At 36.3% G+C, this 18403-nt stretch overlaps 1 protein-coding gene across 4 annotated transcripts in view; it reads right to left on the bottom strand.

Annotated features, from left to right (window-relative positions):
• LOC120490842 (5-hydroxytryptamine receptor 4) overlaps positions 1-18403 on the bottom strand; it is an 80576-nt gene that overhangs the window by 18826 nt on the left and 43347 nt on the right. For 2 of the 4 annotated variants that reach the window (XM_039688329.2, XM_039688331.2), the window contains exons 1-3: positions 6506-6674; positions 1940-2034; positions 1718-1849 (exon numbers count right to left, since the gene is read on the bottom strand). In XM_039688329.2, coding sequence (XP_039544263.1) covers positions 1718-1849; positions 1940-1968 — 161 coding nt within the window. In that variant the 5' untranslated portion in view covers positions 1969-2034; positions 6506-6674. Of the gene's footprint in view, positions 1-1717; positions 1850-1939; positions 2035-6505; positions 6675-12763; positions 14695-18403 lie in introns of those variants that run through there. The other 2 variants (XM_039688330.2, XM_089123576.1) reach the window with 2 other exon arrangements.

Genomic DNA, 18403 nt, shown 5'->3' with positions numbered 1-18403 from the left:
AAAATATTTATAGACATACAATGTCTGTACAGTTTGCAATTTAATGACATTTTATCATACTTATGGAGCTTTTTATGGAAGTTATTTATATTATATTCAAAGTTTCTAATTTCTAATGTTTCTTGAATACAACAGCTGATAGAGGGATGGGAAATTTGACCAATGTAATCAAGTCTCTCAATATTTTTTTTCTTCTTATGTAAAGTCATACAAATGCTTTCATCATGGATTTTTTCTTTTGCTATTGGAGACAAGGGGTACACAAACATTTATTGGTTTGTATTTATTCATCACTATAGAAGTGACACAACTATTACCCAACTATGATGACTTGCACTTCTGAGAACCCTATACATATGAAAAAACAAAAATTTAATTGCAGAAAATATTTTCCTTGCATTTATGTCTCACTTTCCAGAAAGTATCTAAGCATCTTTAAAGCTACACTGTGTAACTCTTTTAGTTTATTCTTAGCTAAAAACACTTAGTTCTTTCAAAAATATATGTGCTCATTAATGTATATTTACTTCGTTCAAGTGATAAAGTATTCTCGTGAGTGTGTAATATGCCATTGAAAATACATACGGGTTAGGGGTTCTAATGTCGGTCGCCATGTTGACCCTCCATCTTGAAAGTACATTAGCCAAAGAGGGACATACCCGTTAATTCAAGCTTCGCCTTTCGCGTTTACGTTTGAGTTAACACTCATGGACGAGGTCGAACTGGAAGCCATGGACTTGGACTACACTACACTACATGGACTTGGACTACTTGGACTTGGACTACTAATCTTGGACTACATTGGCCACCGTAGGAGTTAAAACGAAATCGGAATTGAGAGGAACAGAAACTAATATTCACTGGATGGTCATATACCTTTTCACCGCTAGATGGGGGTAAAAATCACACAGTGTAGCTTTAAAATGAGATTGACTTGAGAAGCAAACTGCCTACGATTTTAAGGTTTGTTTTCAGAGAACAAATTGAGGACAGAGAACAAACTTGTTTTCTGGTTGTAGGAAAACTAACTGCACAGTGGGGTTTCAAGATTCAAGATGTATCGTTTGTCTGAAAACAAATCCTTATGTGCCGTTTTGCTTCTCAAGTAAATTCACCTTGTTTTAAGGTTTTTAAAGACATTTTTATTAGAAAGAAAAACAAAAATACTGATAAAAAATTATTTTGCAGTTTGGTGCTACAGTTTGCACTTTCAACACTGATTGGTAAATGTACCCAGCAAACAAATTTAGGTTCTAGAAACGTTCTGGGAAAGTAAGTTTTTGGTTCCCAGAACGTTCCTAGAACTTTCCCTTAAAGGGTTAGTTCACCCAAAAATGCTGTTACTCTCCCTCATGTTGTTCCAACCCCGTAAGACCTTCGTTCAACTTCGGAACACGAATTAAGATATTTTTAAGACATTCGGGAACATTAGGGGAACGTTCTGTGTTTGCTGGGATATTAACCACATAAATCCATTATATTTTAACTGATAGCCCCGTCCCAAACTCACACAATTGGTTGAGCCATTACTGCTATGTGAGGCTGGTCTCAAACAAACAGACATTTCTCAAACAAACATAATTTTTTTTTGAAAACAGAACCACATTTTGGGGGAATCAGCTTACTTTTAGATATCTTGCATTTTAAAGCTTTATTTTTACCATCAAAAATGTACATTGACATGGTAAATTTAAATGTAGATATGAAGCACCATTACCTTAACTGTCTGTCTTTACAGAGAGCCACAATCACAAGCAAATTGCCAAGCACAGTCAATATGATGATGGTTACCAGGACAATAGACAGCATTATCCTTAAAGTGTGTTTAGACATGACTGGATCCACTGCACTGTAGGCAAATAAGTGACGGTAATTATACATGAATATAAGATAAATTTGTATTAATCTTCGTAGTAAAAATATCTGAGGTGGTTCTTACTCGTCCGCTGAGTCTGATGCTGTGGCCATCACTGGTCATCTGTATGGAAGTGGTCAGATGGAGTTTGGTTCACACAAGAAACAGCAGTCCCACTCCTATGGGACAAACACAACTGATTTGGGTTCTCAAATCACAGATTCAATCATATTCTTTCAGCATGAGCTTCAAAGTGAGAGCATTGAGAATAAACAATCAGCACCTTTGTATATGAAACAGACTTCTGGGATATATAACATGAGAATATGAGCCATGATGAGTCTATGATCCCCTTTAAATATAACTTTCCCTGACTAAATAGTTTTTGCTGACTTCCCTGACTTAACAGTATTACTGATGGGACTGTGGATAAAACAAAAAAGGTTAGGGAAAAACTGGAAAATGTAAGCCTTTTTAGATTCTCAATCTCAAAACACACACCAAATATTGAAGATAGGACAACTTCAACACAAAGCACATGCACTCCATCATTGCAGGGTTGATGCCAACAGTGGCCAAATTGCACCCTGTGCCTATGTCGCTTGAGCCATAACTCAAGCAGAAGTGGAGAGAGCTCTCACAGAGTAAACACTGGAAGTGTGAGATGTATTTGCCCAGCTGGCAGGCTCAAGTGGGTATTAGAGAGAAAGCGTGGACGCTTCTTTCCTGTTCTGTTGCTTTCATTTGAGTTTCAAATGAGCCGCATGATAATAATAATACCCCTGTTTCAGACACACTATACAAAATAGGCTATGAACAGATACATAGAAAGGACAACTGGTTTACACAGGATGCTTTTTTTGTTAAAGGAGAGGGTAAAAGGGTCATTCTATAAAACAGGAGACATTTGTGTCCCTGATATGTATGTGTAAAAAATAGTCAATTTAACAATTAAACATATGAAGGCGATTTTATGTGTCAATATAGAAATAGGTGGAATCCCTAAAAGGACGTGGTGATGGAAAAGTATATGAGATGCGCTCCTCTTGCAAGTTTGCGTTCATTCACAAAACTAATTTTCTCTGGGAACTCAATAGTTTTGTGAGAGAACTCAAAAGCATTCCAATATAATTTTTCCTCACCACGTCCCCTCGTGGGCTCTGTAGAAATTAACCAGTTAACAGAATAAATAAAATCTAGCATTTTTTTTTATTCTCTAATCTCTATATTCTCATCTGTTAGTAGGGCACAATATTAAAATGTCAACCCTTATACCATTATTTTGTATAGTGAACAATTGAAAAGTATACATCTTTCTAAGAAGCAACTTGAGAACAAGGCTTATCAAATTAAATTGTAACTAATGTTACCTTTCAGAAGCTACATAGTTATTAAGTAAAAAATGCATTCATTTAGCTTCAGATACCACAATGTCATTTAAATACTCTTAAACACATTATGTAATTGTTAGAATGTTTCAAATCTTATGAAACTTTACTTAAAAATCACACTGGGAATGGCATCCATTACTTTTTTTTTTCCGAATGACCCAAAAAGAAAGCTGAGCTGAAGTATGAAAGCATTAACTTTCATTAATCTTGTCTCATAAGATCTAAGAGCCCACTATTCCCTTCAGCTCCAGGGATTTCAAACTTGGTTAACTGTCTGAAGCATATAGATCTGTCTAGATAAATAATGTAGGACTTTGAAATTTCCTGTTTTTATAACAGGATTAAATAAGCTGGTTGGTACAATTTTAAATTTACTTAAAACTGAATACTTAAAGGCTTAGTTCACCTGAAAATCATTTCCAAAACCGAAAGACTTTTGTTCAACTTCGGAACACAAATGATTTCTGTCCCTCTTTGACACTTCAAAAGTTCATAAAGTGATTGTAAAACGAATCCAAATTAATTGGTTTAGTCTTTCTGAACTAGCGCTCGATCACTTTATGATGAAAAGATTGAATTTAGGCTTTTATTCACATAAACATCCATCACCTCACACATCAGTTGTGGTAAATGGAAGCTCAAGCATGTTTGCTTGACGTGCCGTTTTAAGCTTCCTCACGAACCAATGAGGTTCATTCTTGTGTTACGCAGCACCTTTGAGCTTCTTTAAGAACCAATGAAGTTCATTCTCGTGTTACGCAGCACGTTTGAGCTTCTTTAAGAACCAATGAGGTTAATTCTCGTGTTACGCAGCACGTTTGAGCTTTAAGAACCAATGAGGTTCATTCTCGTGTGTTATATATACGTTTGAGCTTTATTAAGAACCAATGAGGTTCATTCTCATGTTACGCAGCACGTTTGAGCTTCTTTAAGAACCAATGAAGTTCATTCTCGTGTTACGCAGCACGTTTGAGCTTCTTTAAGAACCAATGAGGTTCATTCTCGTATTACATAGCACGTTTGAGCTTTAAGAACCAATGAGGTTCATTCTCGTGTGTTATATATACGTTTGAGCTTTATTAAGAACCAATAAGGTTCATTCTCGTGTGTTACGCAGTTCGTTTGAGTGTTACACAGTACGTTTGAGGTTTATTTGTGTCTCTTCAGAAAATTTGGACTAAACCGCTCAGTTTATATGGATTGGTTTTGCGATCTCTTTATGAACTTTTTGAAGAGTCAAAGTTGTAGTTGCGTGGACTTTCAATGAAGGGAATGAAAGGTCTCTTATTTCATCAAAAAGATATTAATTTGTGTTCCGAAGAATAAAAAAAAAATCGTATGGGTTTGCAGTGAGTAATTAATTACAGAATTTTCCTTTTTGGGTGAAGTAACCCTTTAGAGCTGACATGTTATTCTTGAAACTGCACCCTAAAGTGATGCATCACAACCTGGATGCTTAATTATTAAACAATTTACAAAAAAACCTGAAAAACATTAACTAACATATCGATGAAGTAGGTAGCTCAAAGTTTTAATTAAAAATAACACCTATTGTATAACTCTTGGTAAGTTATTGTCATTGTAACCTCTTGCCAATACTCGGTTGTTACGATTTGATTGGCTTCTCTTCTTATACAAATCAAAACAATGTGACATAATTGACATAATGAAAAGAATATGCACTGACAATCCCTCCGATAAACAATTTTGACACCTTCCCACACAACCTCTTTTTTTCATTTCACGCCACCAGGAAAATGGAGTGGCATTTGCATTAAAGGGATAAAATACAATCTGTGGTGAAAAAACTAAAAAAACTAAACCATAAGCCTCATAAACAAGAGTGACATTTTTACACAATCATAAAACCCATATGGGAGTGACACAAATAGTGGTGTGAAACACACATTGATCATGTTGTTAGCTCACTGTGATTTTGCCAAGACATATCTTTTTGATCATGGTACATCATTGTCTGACAATGTTGTCTTAACCCTATTCCTTACCCTTAAGCTTAGCCCTAACCCTACCCATAACTTATTCACATATCATTTCACTCTGATTTTAGGGATAATAACACTGATGTATAACCACCTAACCCTGGTTGTAAGCTTAAACTTGACATAAATTGTAAACTTGTCCCCCAAATCTGATTGGTTGATTTGAATGTTGTTTCAGGATCAACAAAGACGTTGGGGAACTACCTTTTGATATAATAAAACAATAACACTCTTCACATCTTTTTAAAAACAATCTTTTTAACTGACTAAAAATGGATTCCCAAAGTCTTTGCTCATCTTGAAATAAATAAATGAATAGATAAAGCTAAATGTGGTTTTAATCTTGATCAGGATCAGTTCCTCTGTACAAATAAAATTAATAAACTATGATGACAATTACATCTTTGGCTGTTTAAAGTGTGCAAATCATATGATTTCTTGAACAAATTCATAATTATTTCAACCACAGCTGTAAATTTCAAAGTTGGAGGCAAATTTCTTCAAAATCAATAAACAAATAACAAAACAGGTGTACATCTTTACAATTTAGGAAAAAACAAACCACATCTTATCAAAACATTAAACAAACAACAATAATAATATAGGGTGACCAACAGTCCTGTTTTCCCAGAACATGTCCTGTTGTCACTGTCCTAGCTGTTTTTTATAAAGTGATGAAAATGTCCTGGTTTTAAAAAAACTGCTCAGAAAGATCAGCTCTACAGCAAAATAGATGGGCAAACAATGAGGATGAGGAAGAAAAACAAGATAAGAGGAAGAAAACTAAAGATATAAATATATTTTGTTATTTCGTTTGTGAGAGCTATTTTTGTTCAATTTGGAGGTATTTCTTTTAGTTATTTATTATTTAAATATATATTTTTCTAATACATTATTTCATTCATTATTTTTGAAACCTGTCATAATAAAACATGTTGAGTAAGCCTGAATTTCTGAATTTGTAATATAATTTTCTACCCATACAGAGAAGGCATAGTCTACTTTAAAATGTATTGAAATGAATAAGGCATCTTTGAGTAAACTTCGAGTATCATTTGAGTAGGCTATCTGTTTGCCGGGCCGAGAGTCCTGGTTTTCGGTAATCAAAATATGGTCACCCTAATAATAGCTATCATTATTACATTAAAATATTTAAAAATAGACATAATACTTTATAGTGCTTAAAATAACCTGCTGCACATGTTGACACTTGAAGCCATTTAAGTACGAGGCAGCATCATTCAAACAACTTTACTCACCTAGGGGCTCCGAGTTTCATGTCTCTATCCACGAGTGTTTTTATAACCTGTCATAATTCCATCATAGTTTGTCGGAGCCTGAAGTGCTCTTCACTGTTCAATGTCACAATCAAACAGCGGCTGCAACCAGCAGATCATCTATTGATGTAAGTGAATGGTGCTTTCTGAGTCTCTGCCTGTCCAACAGAACACACAAGCGTCTGTAACACACCACAACAGAGCAACAGCGCCACCCAGCGTCTCCCACTTTACAGCGCTTATTCAAAACAAAGGCCCATTGGGCTTTCACGTTTGCGTTTTTCTTCTTGAAAAACGTGCAGATATTAAGTATGCAATATTCACTATGTACTTTGCCACATACAGTTGTAGTGTCACGAACAAGCGTCAGTTGTTGTTATATTAGCTAAGCAAAATAGGATGCTGTAGCGACACTACGTTGTCAAAAATGGAAGTGAAATATAACTGATTACGAACTAAAAGGTTACGGAATAATAGTCTGCTGTGTGGAGACCACTCAATGATTCTTTCAAACACAGTCTGAAGATTGAAAGACTTCTTTCAAACCACGAGATGGCGAAAGAGCACCAAACATAAGCTAGGCCTACTACATTTTGTGAGTGGGAGATAGAGCTATCTAGCTCTAGGCTACGTCCGTATTTGTAGGCTACATGTAGCCTATGTTTGTGTCGCTAGATGTTGGCCAAGTTAATAAAATCCTGAGATATAATTTTAGAAAATTATTTACATACCAATCTACTCTATCTATCTCATATCAGAGTCAATACACATAGGTTAAAGGTACGATTCTGCATTATGCAGGATGCTCAGTCAAGCTGATAAACACCACATTTTTATTTATAAAAAATGCAAACGCCCTGCAAAACGTGTGTTGACCTTGTTAATCTTGCCCACAATAAGTAATTTACTGAACAGAGGAAAGTACACATAGCCTACATGGCTGGAAATATATAAATGGCTTGGCTGAAAATAAATGGGTGAATGTGAGGCAATCTGTAAAGCGCTTTGGTGGCCATTGGGTCTGTGAAAGCACTATATAAATGCAGTCCATTTGCCATTCCATTTACCAAAAAGCTAACGCGTCAAATTAAATTCATTGGGATTTTTCCAATAAGAAATGAATCAGCAAACAAAGAATGACCTTGAACACTTAACATGTTTGCAGAAGAGTAAAAATCTTCTATTGGTGGACACATCATGACTTCAGCTTCAGTCTACTAAATTAAATTAGGCCTACATGACAATATGGTTATTGATGTCACTGCCATTGATTGATCTGCTTCTTTTACTTTACCATTACAGGAAAGCCACTTCCTTTACAGCTAATGCTGTATATTTGAATGTAGCTTAATAACAAGTGACAGAAGAGAGACTGAGTAAGGAAGCTGCACAATATAATTTGATCTCTTTCTGGAACTGGGTGGTTTGCTGTTGTAGACAACCATATGCAGACAATGCTGAAATTTTAGACAGCTCCGGCGTTTCTGGTGACTTTGCACTCTTCGGTATTGAACAGATTTCAATACCGCAAATGTTTGATTTTTTTCTTCTGAGAAAATCAGAGTGCTGAATTATTTAAGTGTAGTAACAGATATTTGTAGAACAGAAAATTAAAAAAAAAAATGTCAAAAAGTTCCCACATTGTCTGCCTTAAGACTTGTATGCCTAGATTTTAAATCAAACTTATTTCTTCATGAAAAAAAAAAAAATGAGATGAGCTTGGCAGATGCAGGATGGAGCTTTTCTTAAATGGTTTACTGAGCAGCGTGTGCTTTTTCTCAGACGTGCCTCAAAGAGTCTGCCTGAAAATAATGATTTACTATAAAGCAGTTGTTGTGAAATAAAGAGTTTGACATGATTGAGGGTAAAGGGAATAAATATACTCATACGCCATCATTTATTTATTTATTTATTTTGTCTTGCCAACATTTTATTTAATCACTGTGGTTACAGAGAAGCATCACTGTAGATTGGTAAAAGGGATCATGGTTTATGCGTACTGGCTTTCATTGCTTGCCTTGTCCCTCAACTGAATAATGCCTAGGTCAGAGCTTACTCTAACTCTTCGGTTATGAGAAATTGATTATCGGCAGTCCGTTTTATTGTGATGACCTGGGGTCAGGGGATGAGGTCATGGCACCACATCCGCCTCTGAGCCATAAATCAAAACACACATCCAGAGTGCAGAGGTAAAGCCAGACACACAAGCCCCTGCGTGCAACCTTAAGGTGCTTTATAATTCCCTGTTTGTTTGGAAATGAGTGAATAATCCGGGCGAATGGAGTGGAGTGTGTGCCCAGGCATTTTCAGCATCCTGTGTCCACACTGGCAGAGTGTATTATTAACCGCGGTAAGGTCAGCAAGTCAGGCCGTTCTCTGAAAACGAGCACAGCAAGTTTCCACTGAACCTGCTATGGAATTTATCACTGAGAACTGATCAATCTAGTTGGCACTAGAGCAGAGGTGGACAAAGTACACAACTTCCTTACTGAGTAAAAGTACAGATACTCATACTAGTCATATATTGCTCTGTTACAACAAGTAAAAGTTAGAAGTACTCGAGTACATAAGTATCAAAAGTAAAAGTCAATGCATTGTTTAATTATTGTTGCATGTATGTAATACTTACTTACAGTACCTTACACTTATCTTCTTATCTTAGAAAAAAGTGTTCATTTGGGTTCTATATGAAGCATAGGGTTCTTTACTCAACTCCAAAGAAACTTTTATGCTAAAAAGGGTTCTATAATGACAAGAAAGAACAATTTTGGCACAAAGGTTCTTTACAGGCTGTTATTCATTCATATATTACATTATTCTGCAACATTTTGTAGTTATAATTAAATTATTGTTTATTAAACTGTTGTAGTAGCTTAATATCACATTTTCATCATGCTGATTTTTGGAGGAGAAAATCTGAAATGGCACTCTTTGTGTGATACTGATTAACAACATAAAATTATAGAAATATATACATTTTCTAACCCCCATATCTTGAATTTTGTGATCATTCACACGTATTCATAAATACATTTTAGGTATACATTTAAAACTTGATGTTTCTCAATATTATGAAATATCTAATCCGGAAAGGACAAAAATATTGAATAAACCCAAAAGGATCCATATAGAACCCTTTTCCTGGTTACAAAGACCCTAAAGGGTTCTTACTTTTGATCTTATCTTACTTTTTTTTATTTTTGGGTTCTTAACTTCAAACTTCAATAGAGTTTGTGTTCTACAGAAGAAAGAAAATGTTCACTAGGTTTTGGAACAGAACAAATGCCTGCGCTCCCCAACTTCAGGCTGCTTTTGATTATTTATATTTGTCAGATTGTTAGGCCATAAGCCAAGTCTGTCTCATACGCTGTCCTAATAGGGTTATACATAAAACATCAACACCTGCTCTATTCTCAGGGAGGATTGAGTTGTTTCCTAATTTAAAACAACTCACTCTCTATAAATTCAAACAGAAACCACAGTTCAAGACCATCATTGAGTCATTAGTATTCACACCTGTGTGTTTGAGATAAAGCATGTAAAACTGATGCATAGAAGAGCTTAGTGGCTTACAGGTGGCAGGATTTTTTTTATTTATTATTATTATTTTTTACAGTTTGCTCAGCATGTGACAAGACGTCTACAGTCGGTAAACAGGATGCAGCAGCAACTTAACTCTTTCCCCGCCAAACACGGAATTTTCCGTGTTTAATGAAAAAACGCATCTGCGCCAAACACGGAATTTTCCGGGTATCCGTGTTTTAGGTGGTATACGGTAAGGAAGACCTGCGCGCATGTCCTGAATGATTGCGCAACTCTTTGTTTAGAGAAACAGATTGCAATCGTCTCAAACAGTGGAGTAGTGAGAATGTATCAGACAGACAATGCAGAGGTATATGGCTGAAGTACTGGAGGTTAATGGACTCGGAGTCCGATCACTCTTTATTTGATAATTCTGAATCTGATCGGGACGAAGTAGTCAGTGAGAGAGATGCACATGTTCATGCTAGCCATGGACGTGCCGCAGATAGATCGTATAATATTATGACACTATAATATGTATGTGTGTGTGCAGGCATTTATGTGTGGCTGTCTAAATATGAAGGTGTAATTGTCAAATTATTTCTCTCTTTGTGCACATTTACCACATTGTAATATGTATTTGTGTGTGTGTGTGTGTGTGTGTGTGTCTAGGCCTGTTTATTGTAATTCCAATTATTCATTATTCACAGGTAGAACACAGAGAGGCAGAGGCAGAAGTTTTATTGCAAAAGTTACATTTCCCTTACATCCTGGGAAATTTGATATATTTTACATTTATTTTATGTTTTTAATTTATTTTGGAAAGTTTTATATATGAAGGAAACAACATCTGAATGTATTCTGCTTTTAAATGCACTTGTTTGATAAAAACACCTTTTTCTCAGTTTTTTGTCCAAAATGTTGTGTTTTTGACAAAACCTACCTCTGTTCAAGAGGCAATAAAAAAAGAACAGATGAAGATAAAATAAAAACGTTTTTTTTGCCTAAAAGCAGAGGCTCAGATCTTTATTTTTATATATATCATCTTCATATATTCATGGAAGAAAATATTCAGCGGGGGCATTCAAATTTAGCGAAAATCGTCAAAAACCCTGGCGGTGGCTGGCAACTTTTTTTTAAAACGCTGGCGGGGAAAGAGTTAATGACACATTAGTGCCATCCAGACAGGGTTAATGCTCTGACAAACACTGAGTCAAGGGTGTAATTGTCCCGTTGGGTGCTCTGTTTAGATGCAATTGCACCGTCTTTACATTACAGAGGTTTATGCTGAAGTCTGAAACTGTTAGGACTGTTTTGTGATTAATTATTAATGCAAATTAAAGTTCATTAATAAATCATTTGCATTAATAGTCATGGGTGTTTTATAAACTGGGAACTGTAATGAAACTACTTAACAATTCATGCTAATTGGATTTAATGGCCTAATAATTGGATCTGGCCTTGTTAAAAAGAATTACAAATCTTTTACACTTCTTAAAAATGCCTGTAGCCCAGTTGTCATTTTGAATGTCCTTCCCTATGGTCCTTCCTGGTGAAAGTTGAAATTTTAAGATCCTAATTCAAAGGTATATGACTCTCCATCTAAAAATCGATGAACTTTCATGCTGTGTATAGTGCTCTCCAGCTTTACCAGACATTTAAGAGGCTTCAGCTATTATTGAAACCCAGGTGGCACATCCTGTGGTATACATTTTTGTAGAGGAAACAATGTCTGGGACAAATTCAAATGAGTTATTTTAAGAACAAATGCAAATAATTTAATGCAATTGATCACATTGATGTTCATTGGTCATTCATGCACTGTAAAAATATGTATATATTGTTGTTTTAACTTAAAAAAGTAAAATGCTGGGTTGTTTTAGCCCAATTTTTGGGTCAAATGCGGACAAATCCAAATGTTGGGTTAAAAAAGTAATTGAAAAAATTGACCCAATGGCTTGGTTTGTCCTTATTTCACCCAAAATTGAGGTGAAACAACCCAGCATTTTTTAGAGTGTATTGTTGCTTCATTGAAATTTCATCAAGTTCGTTGAAATAAAAAAAATTGAGTCAATACAATTGGTTCAATCTAGAGACTCAAATTATTATGTTATCTGAACCACATAAATTATCTAAGTTGATTAGAGAAAAACAAAACAAAAAATGTGATAACAAATCATGCAAATATTTTTTTAAACTGTGATTTCTGTATTTCTCATTGGATGACAACACACATATCTAAATGCTATTTAACCTCTACATCTTATATTAGAAATATGTGATATTATAGTTGTTTCTAATATCATTTTTGAGTAAAATTAAACAATCTTTTAATTAAATTCATTATTTTTTTTTAAAGTGCCATTATTGCCTGTAGATTGTTAATGCATCACCTCTTTTCTATTTATATAACACACAGAAATATTTTATATAAATACAATGCACAGATATACATTGCCCTCAAAGTTCAGTTTCTTACCCAGATGGTCTCCTCCCACAGTCCCGCCTCCAGTCCCCCCGTGTTCTTCAGTCACGCACACTTATTTCCTATCAGTTATTTCACCTTCCCTCTTTGACCCCGCTGACCCCTCACTCTGCAGCCTGTCTGCTCTCACAGTCAATTTAAAACACTACTGTGCTTCATAATATGCCAGCCTTTCTCTTGCCTCCCCTCTCAGACCTCACAGCGAGACGTGCTATGGCATGAACACGACTTACCTCTTAGTTCGCTACTTTTGTAACTTTCCAATTGAGGTCTCAAGGTTCCAACTAGAAGAAAAGAAATATTTTTGCTTTTATAAAAGTCAGATTACCAGTGTAGTGTGATGATGTGTGCTTGTGCTCTATTTAAGTGCTTCCATTGTGTAATTACTCAGGAAATGTAATTCATTGCAGATCACACAGGATAATTATAGTGTGAGTCTCAAGACAGTGTTACCACAAGGTTCCATTCAGTGCTATTCACGTGCTTCATTATGTGCATCAGCGCATCCATTATTTTATTCATATTCTGATGACAGTTTTTACAGTACCTAGTGAAAAAGGTTAACACAGTTCTTGAATTCACTGAATGGCCAATTTGTGTGCCATTCTAAGAGAAAGCCTTGTAATTGATGCGCTAGTCACGGAACTGCTAAGATAATACTTGTTTCCAAGTCAGGTAAACACATTATCCGATCAAAAGACTGGCAGTACATGTGCCATGGCTTTTTGTCTTGGGTTACCATGTAAAATGCCATGGTACATATGTTAAATTTGGTAAGATACCCTACACTGTAAAAAAACTGTAAAATACTGGCAGCTGTGGTTGTAAGCATCGTACCATAAAAATACGGTGTGTTACTGTTTTTGAAATTAACAGCTAAATACCGTATTGTCAGCTACACTATGCAACTTTAATTTACATTAACAGCTATATTCTCTAACACAAAAACAGTAACACACCGTTTTTTTTTATAGTGTAGCATTGTCATATAACCTACTTTTTGAAAGGTCATTTTTAGAAACTATCCAACTATTGATGTTAAATGGGGTGACAGTTTATTTTGTGTCACCGTCCTAGGTTGAGTTACTCTACTCGAGCAACTGTATTTAAATAGGGAAAACGTGGAGGTGTTTGTGTTTGAACACGTCTTAGTTAAGGGAATAACATTTAATATGAAAAAAACAAAACAAAATGGTGGAGTATCCCTTTGAGAAAAGGGGGGACTTTATTTGGACTACTTCCTGTGTGTTGAGGTCATTGCAGGTTGATCTGAGGGGTGCATGATGACTTTCTTGTTCATTTTTAATGGGTTTGCTATATTTCATGTGTTGCACTTTATTGGAGTCTGTGGTTCCAGATTTTGCATAATTTTATCTAAATTCTGATAAATATAGTTCTATCAGGTCCTTTAAAAATCAAGAACACACATGGCAATACAAATGATTTGGAAATTGTATAGAATAAAGTTGATAATTAAAATTCGGCAGTCTGGCTCTGTTCAGGGAGTCCTCTGACCTTTCATGAGCACCATGAAATAGCAGAGAGTCAGAGGACAGCAGCAGCATTAGGGAATGCTCACATGAATTAGGACTAGGAGAGCTAAACTTCTCCCCCAAACAGATCATAAAGCAACCTCCTGACGTGATAAAAAATAAATGAAGGCTGAATTAAGCAGCCAGTAAGCGCATCCAGGGGCAATTTAACTAAGTAGAAGAAAGACAAGTAAGATTTAGCAGATGAGACTTTCTTTAATTGACTCACTGAATAGTGACCGTTTACTGTCTTTTTAGAGCTGTGCCACATCAGAAATAATTCAGTTTGCACCATGAATTGTTATTTACTAACGTTAACTATCTATCACTGCAGTCTGCTTGATTTGTGCTAAAGTGCTAAATCACTGCACATGAAACGCTAGCAGTTGCCAATGACAACAGTAACACATTGCCATGATCGCATGAGCCTAGCAAGAGCATGAAAATGACACGATAAGCCCAAGCACACGGTTAGCATTAGCAATAGCACAGTGCCCATATCCTAATAACATTAAACATATCCTAATGAGCATTAAAAAGAAACTTAGCTTAGTGAAAACTTTCAGAGATGAATGAAGTGTGAATACATCGAGTCGAGCAGCAGCAGTTAGGAGCGAACTGAATCTGCTTAAATAGGGCGCCCTGATAGTCATTAGCAACAGGGGAGATGAACAGCAGATGCACTTCAGCTGAGCAGATCGCTGATGAGACCGTGTAGTCGGCCGATAGCGTTAGCATGTTGACTAGGCCTGCCAGAACTGATGCTGACACTCAATTTTTGTTAATATTCCCCAAATCTCCTAGCCCGACTTCATTGTCAGAAAGTGAGTCTGATAATGCTCCGTATGGCATTGATTATGAGGCATGTCTTAACCAAACCAGGAAAAAGATACCCTGCACTCAATTGGATAGACCTATCAGAGCAATGCAGTATAAGTTGCATAGCATAGTTGTCAACAGAACTCAACTGCACGCACGTAAAATGAGTGTTGCTCCCTTTTATTTGGGTGAGTGCGAACCAAAGGAGAAACCACAACAACCGCAGGGTTTTCATTGCATCCCATCTTCTCAGAGACCATCGGACTCAGCTGATATATTAAACTTTTGCCATATCCCATTGGAAGGTCGGCAAACACATCTTTCCGATCGACAAATGCCTTGCAGTTCTCTGTTCGTCTTTTAAAATTAATGCGCTGTCGATTTATTTTACAACAATAAATCTATATCTCAATTCTCCAGCAGCAGTCATCTTTGAAGGAAACCAATTCAACCCAAGCACTCTTTGATAAAGTGATGATCACATAACTGCAGATCATCTGTCCATCATCGTATAAAGCCCGCTCTGGCAATTTGATTGGCCCGACCATTTCTGAACCGATCTTACTCCTTAATGGATTGAGTAGCCTACAGACCGAACTTCCTGACCAAAAAATGTTGTGGGCAGAGTTCGGGCTGGCATCCAGGCTACAAATCTCCCCTAATCTTTAAACTATTATGATAGCATGTCATTTTTATTTATAGTTTTTAATTTTCATTAATTTGCCTGTGGTAAGTTAGCATAAGTTAGTTATTTGACTAAAATTAATCAAAAATCCAAATGTTCTTATAAGCTTCCAGTTTACTGAATATCTATATTAAACAAATTCTAAAATAGATACACTCTAAAAATGCTGGGTTGTTTTAAACTCAAATTTGGGAAAAATATGGACAACCCCAGATGTTGAGTTAAAAATGTAATTTAAACATTTAACCCAATGGCTGAGTTTGTCCATATTTTAGAGTGTAGCAATACATTTTTATATAAAGTCACAATGAGATCACAGCAATAGCAAACAATCATTCAATCAATTCTGTTGGAAAAAATTAAGTTTTTTTTTTCATGTTTGAGAAGCCGCTTTCTTTGGATATATACGTCACAATAGACTCTAAAAATTGCTGGGTTGTTTAAACCCAACTTTGGGTCAAATATGGACAAACCCAGCCATTGGGTTACAGTTTTTAATTATATTTTTAACCCATTGTTTGGGGTTGTCCATATTTGACCCAAAGTTGGGTTAAACCAACCCAGAATTTTTAGAGTGTAGAAATGAAAAGACTATTGCAACTTCAGTTTTTAAAAAGCCTTTCATTTGCCACTCCAATTGAAGAATGACCCATATGTCATATATGTATAATTCAGGATATGAAAAACTACCAAAAAAACAACAACTCTGAGTCAGCCTTGTCCCCTTTGGTACAAATCAGCAGCTGTGTCGCTGTGTATCGGCTTTGTGACAGGAAGGTGTCCCATAGCAGACGCTGCCAGGGGCTCGTTTGAGGACACAAGGGTAACATGGGCTCCCTGAGGCACGAGGAGGTGACGGATGACACGTCATCGTTCTTCTGGACTTTCTGCCTGTCTATTCACACTCTAGTGCTGACCTCATCCACATCTGACGTGTTGTCTCGAGTCTCTAAATCTAATCATGGTTGAGATGACCTCATAGTTAGTGACAGTGTGTAGTTGGGCTAAGGGCTGGTGTCTACTTGGAGATGAAAATAACTGTGATGCTGAGCAGAACAGCCAGTGGTTGACCCTCAATCTATCCATCCAGCCAGAGAGAGAGAGAGAATGGGCCTGTAATGTTATAATGATCCATATATTAGTAGTAGCCTACATGGCTGCATTTGCTGCACTTTATCTTAGGAGCCAAACAATCTATTTACAGTGACTGATTTCATGTTTTTAAAGGTCATTTGCTGACCCGTACCTGAATGACCCAAATCATGTGGACTATTTTTATGATGTTTTTTGTCCTTTTTGGAGCTTGACATTTTCTGTTCCCTGTCCACTTTCCTTGCATGGAAGAGACACTCAAGTTTGACAACTGTAAGTGAGTGGTGAGTAAATAACACAATTAAAAACATTTAAGGAGAGGACCGTTTGTCAAAAGGGCTGTGGTTCCTGCAGTTACATGCATGTTGTGTCTGTGAAAGCACATTGATGCAGTCAGGTGCTGCAGGGCATGCTGGGACAGTGTGTGGAGGTCATGATGAGCGGGAAGGCAGTCCCGTTTCAGCAACATGAGCTGTGACAGATTCATCTGGCTGTTGGCAATGACAAATCAGAGACCACAGTTCAGTTAGGAAGAAGAGAGAACAGCCCATGGGTGAACAAACTCTTATCTGTTTGCTGATAAAGAGAAAGAAGAGAGAGATATTGGTTATAAATTTGGAATTTTATGTAATTGGCTGTTTAAATACATTTGATATAAATTATTTAAATACATATATTGAAATTACTTTACTGGTCAAAATTTTGGAAATAGGATTTTTGTATTATTTTTTAAAGCTGCAGTCTGTAATTTTGGGTTTAAAAAAGATCCAAAATAAATTTTTGAGCAAGTACATAACCAGCCAGTGTTCAAAGCGGTAAACTTGTAATAATGTTTTTAATTCCAGTGGTACTGGTGGATTTCCGCGGGAGAATCGAGCATGTCTTTGCGTCATTACGTCACATCTGTACACATAAAGAAGAGTCTCGGCTAGTTGGCTATATTGAGTCATCACGTCATATCTGAACACATAAAGAAGAGTCTCGGCTAGTATAAGCTATATTGCGTGTGAGGATGTTGGAGGTGGAGATTTATAGCCTTTTTTCACAGCACTTAATATAATTAAACTTATCTATTTGATGGCGAATCCAGAAAGCTTCAAATGACAATTGAAGGCGTTGCAAAAGAATTCGGAGTGGCTACAGAAAAAAAAGAGACTGCACCGGACCCATGCGAAAACAAGGATACATATCGGAAGGGCTTTTGAAAGATAAAAATTTGATTTTATTCCAGTTTTAAATATGCATCTGATTACAGATATGTGTGTTTGTATTTCAAACAGAACCAGTTCTAAGGAACATTAATTTGTTGGTATGACAATTAGAAATTAGACCTAATACACATTAAATGTAATCACACAATGCTGATGTTGTTAAATTCCAATTCAGTTTAATTTTAGAAACAGAACTGGAATTTTAAAGGCATGCCAACTTGGCGCATAACCCTACAGACTACAGAGCAGATCTTCAGAGAAATGGCCACTTAAGGCAGGAAATGTGTTGCTTTTAAACTTCCGGAAACATCTGAACAGAGCAGTTAAGCCTCGGTCCCTCAGGTACTGCCTCTGCGATAAAAGCCGTAAGTGGTTTGAAGCTTTTTGAGATGAGTTGCATTTCGAGTGGCTGAGTACTCATGAGGCACAGGATTTTACCAACCACAGAGGATAATGCCTTTCATAAACAGACTTATTCATCTCTCTCTCTCTCTCTCTCTCTCTTACCCTGGTCATCTGGTATTAGTCATGGAT

This window comes from Pimephales promelas, chromosome 19 (genome assembly GCF_988280905.1).
Source record: "Pimephales promelas chromosome 19, fPimPro1.hap1.1, whole genome shotgun sequence".
In the NCBI taxonomy this organism is placed as follows: Eukaryota; Metazoa; Chordata; class Actinopteri; order Cypriniformes; family Leuciscidae; genus Pimephales; species Pimephales promelas.
Note: the sequence above shows the minus strand (reverse complement) of the source record. Positions and strands in the feature narration are given on the sequence as shown.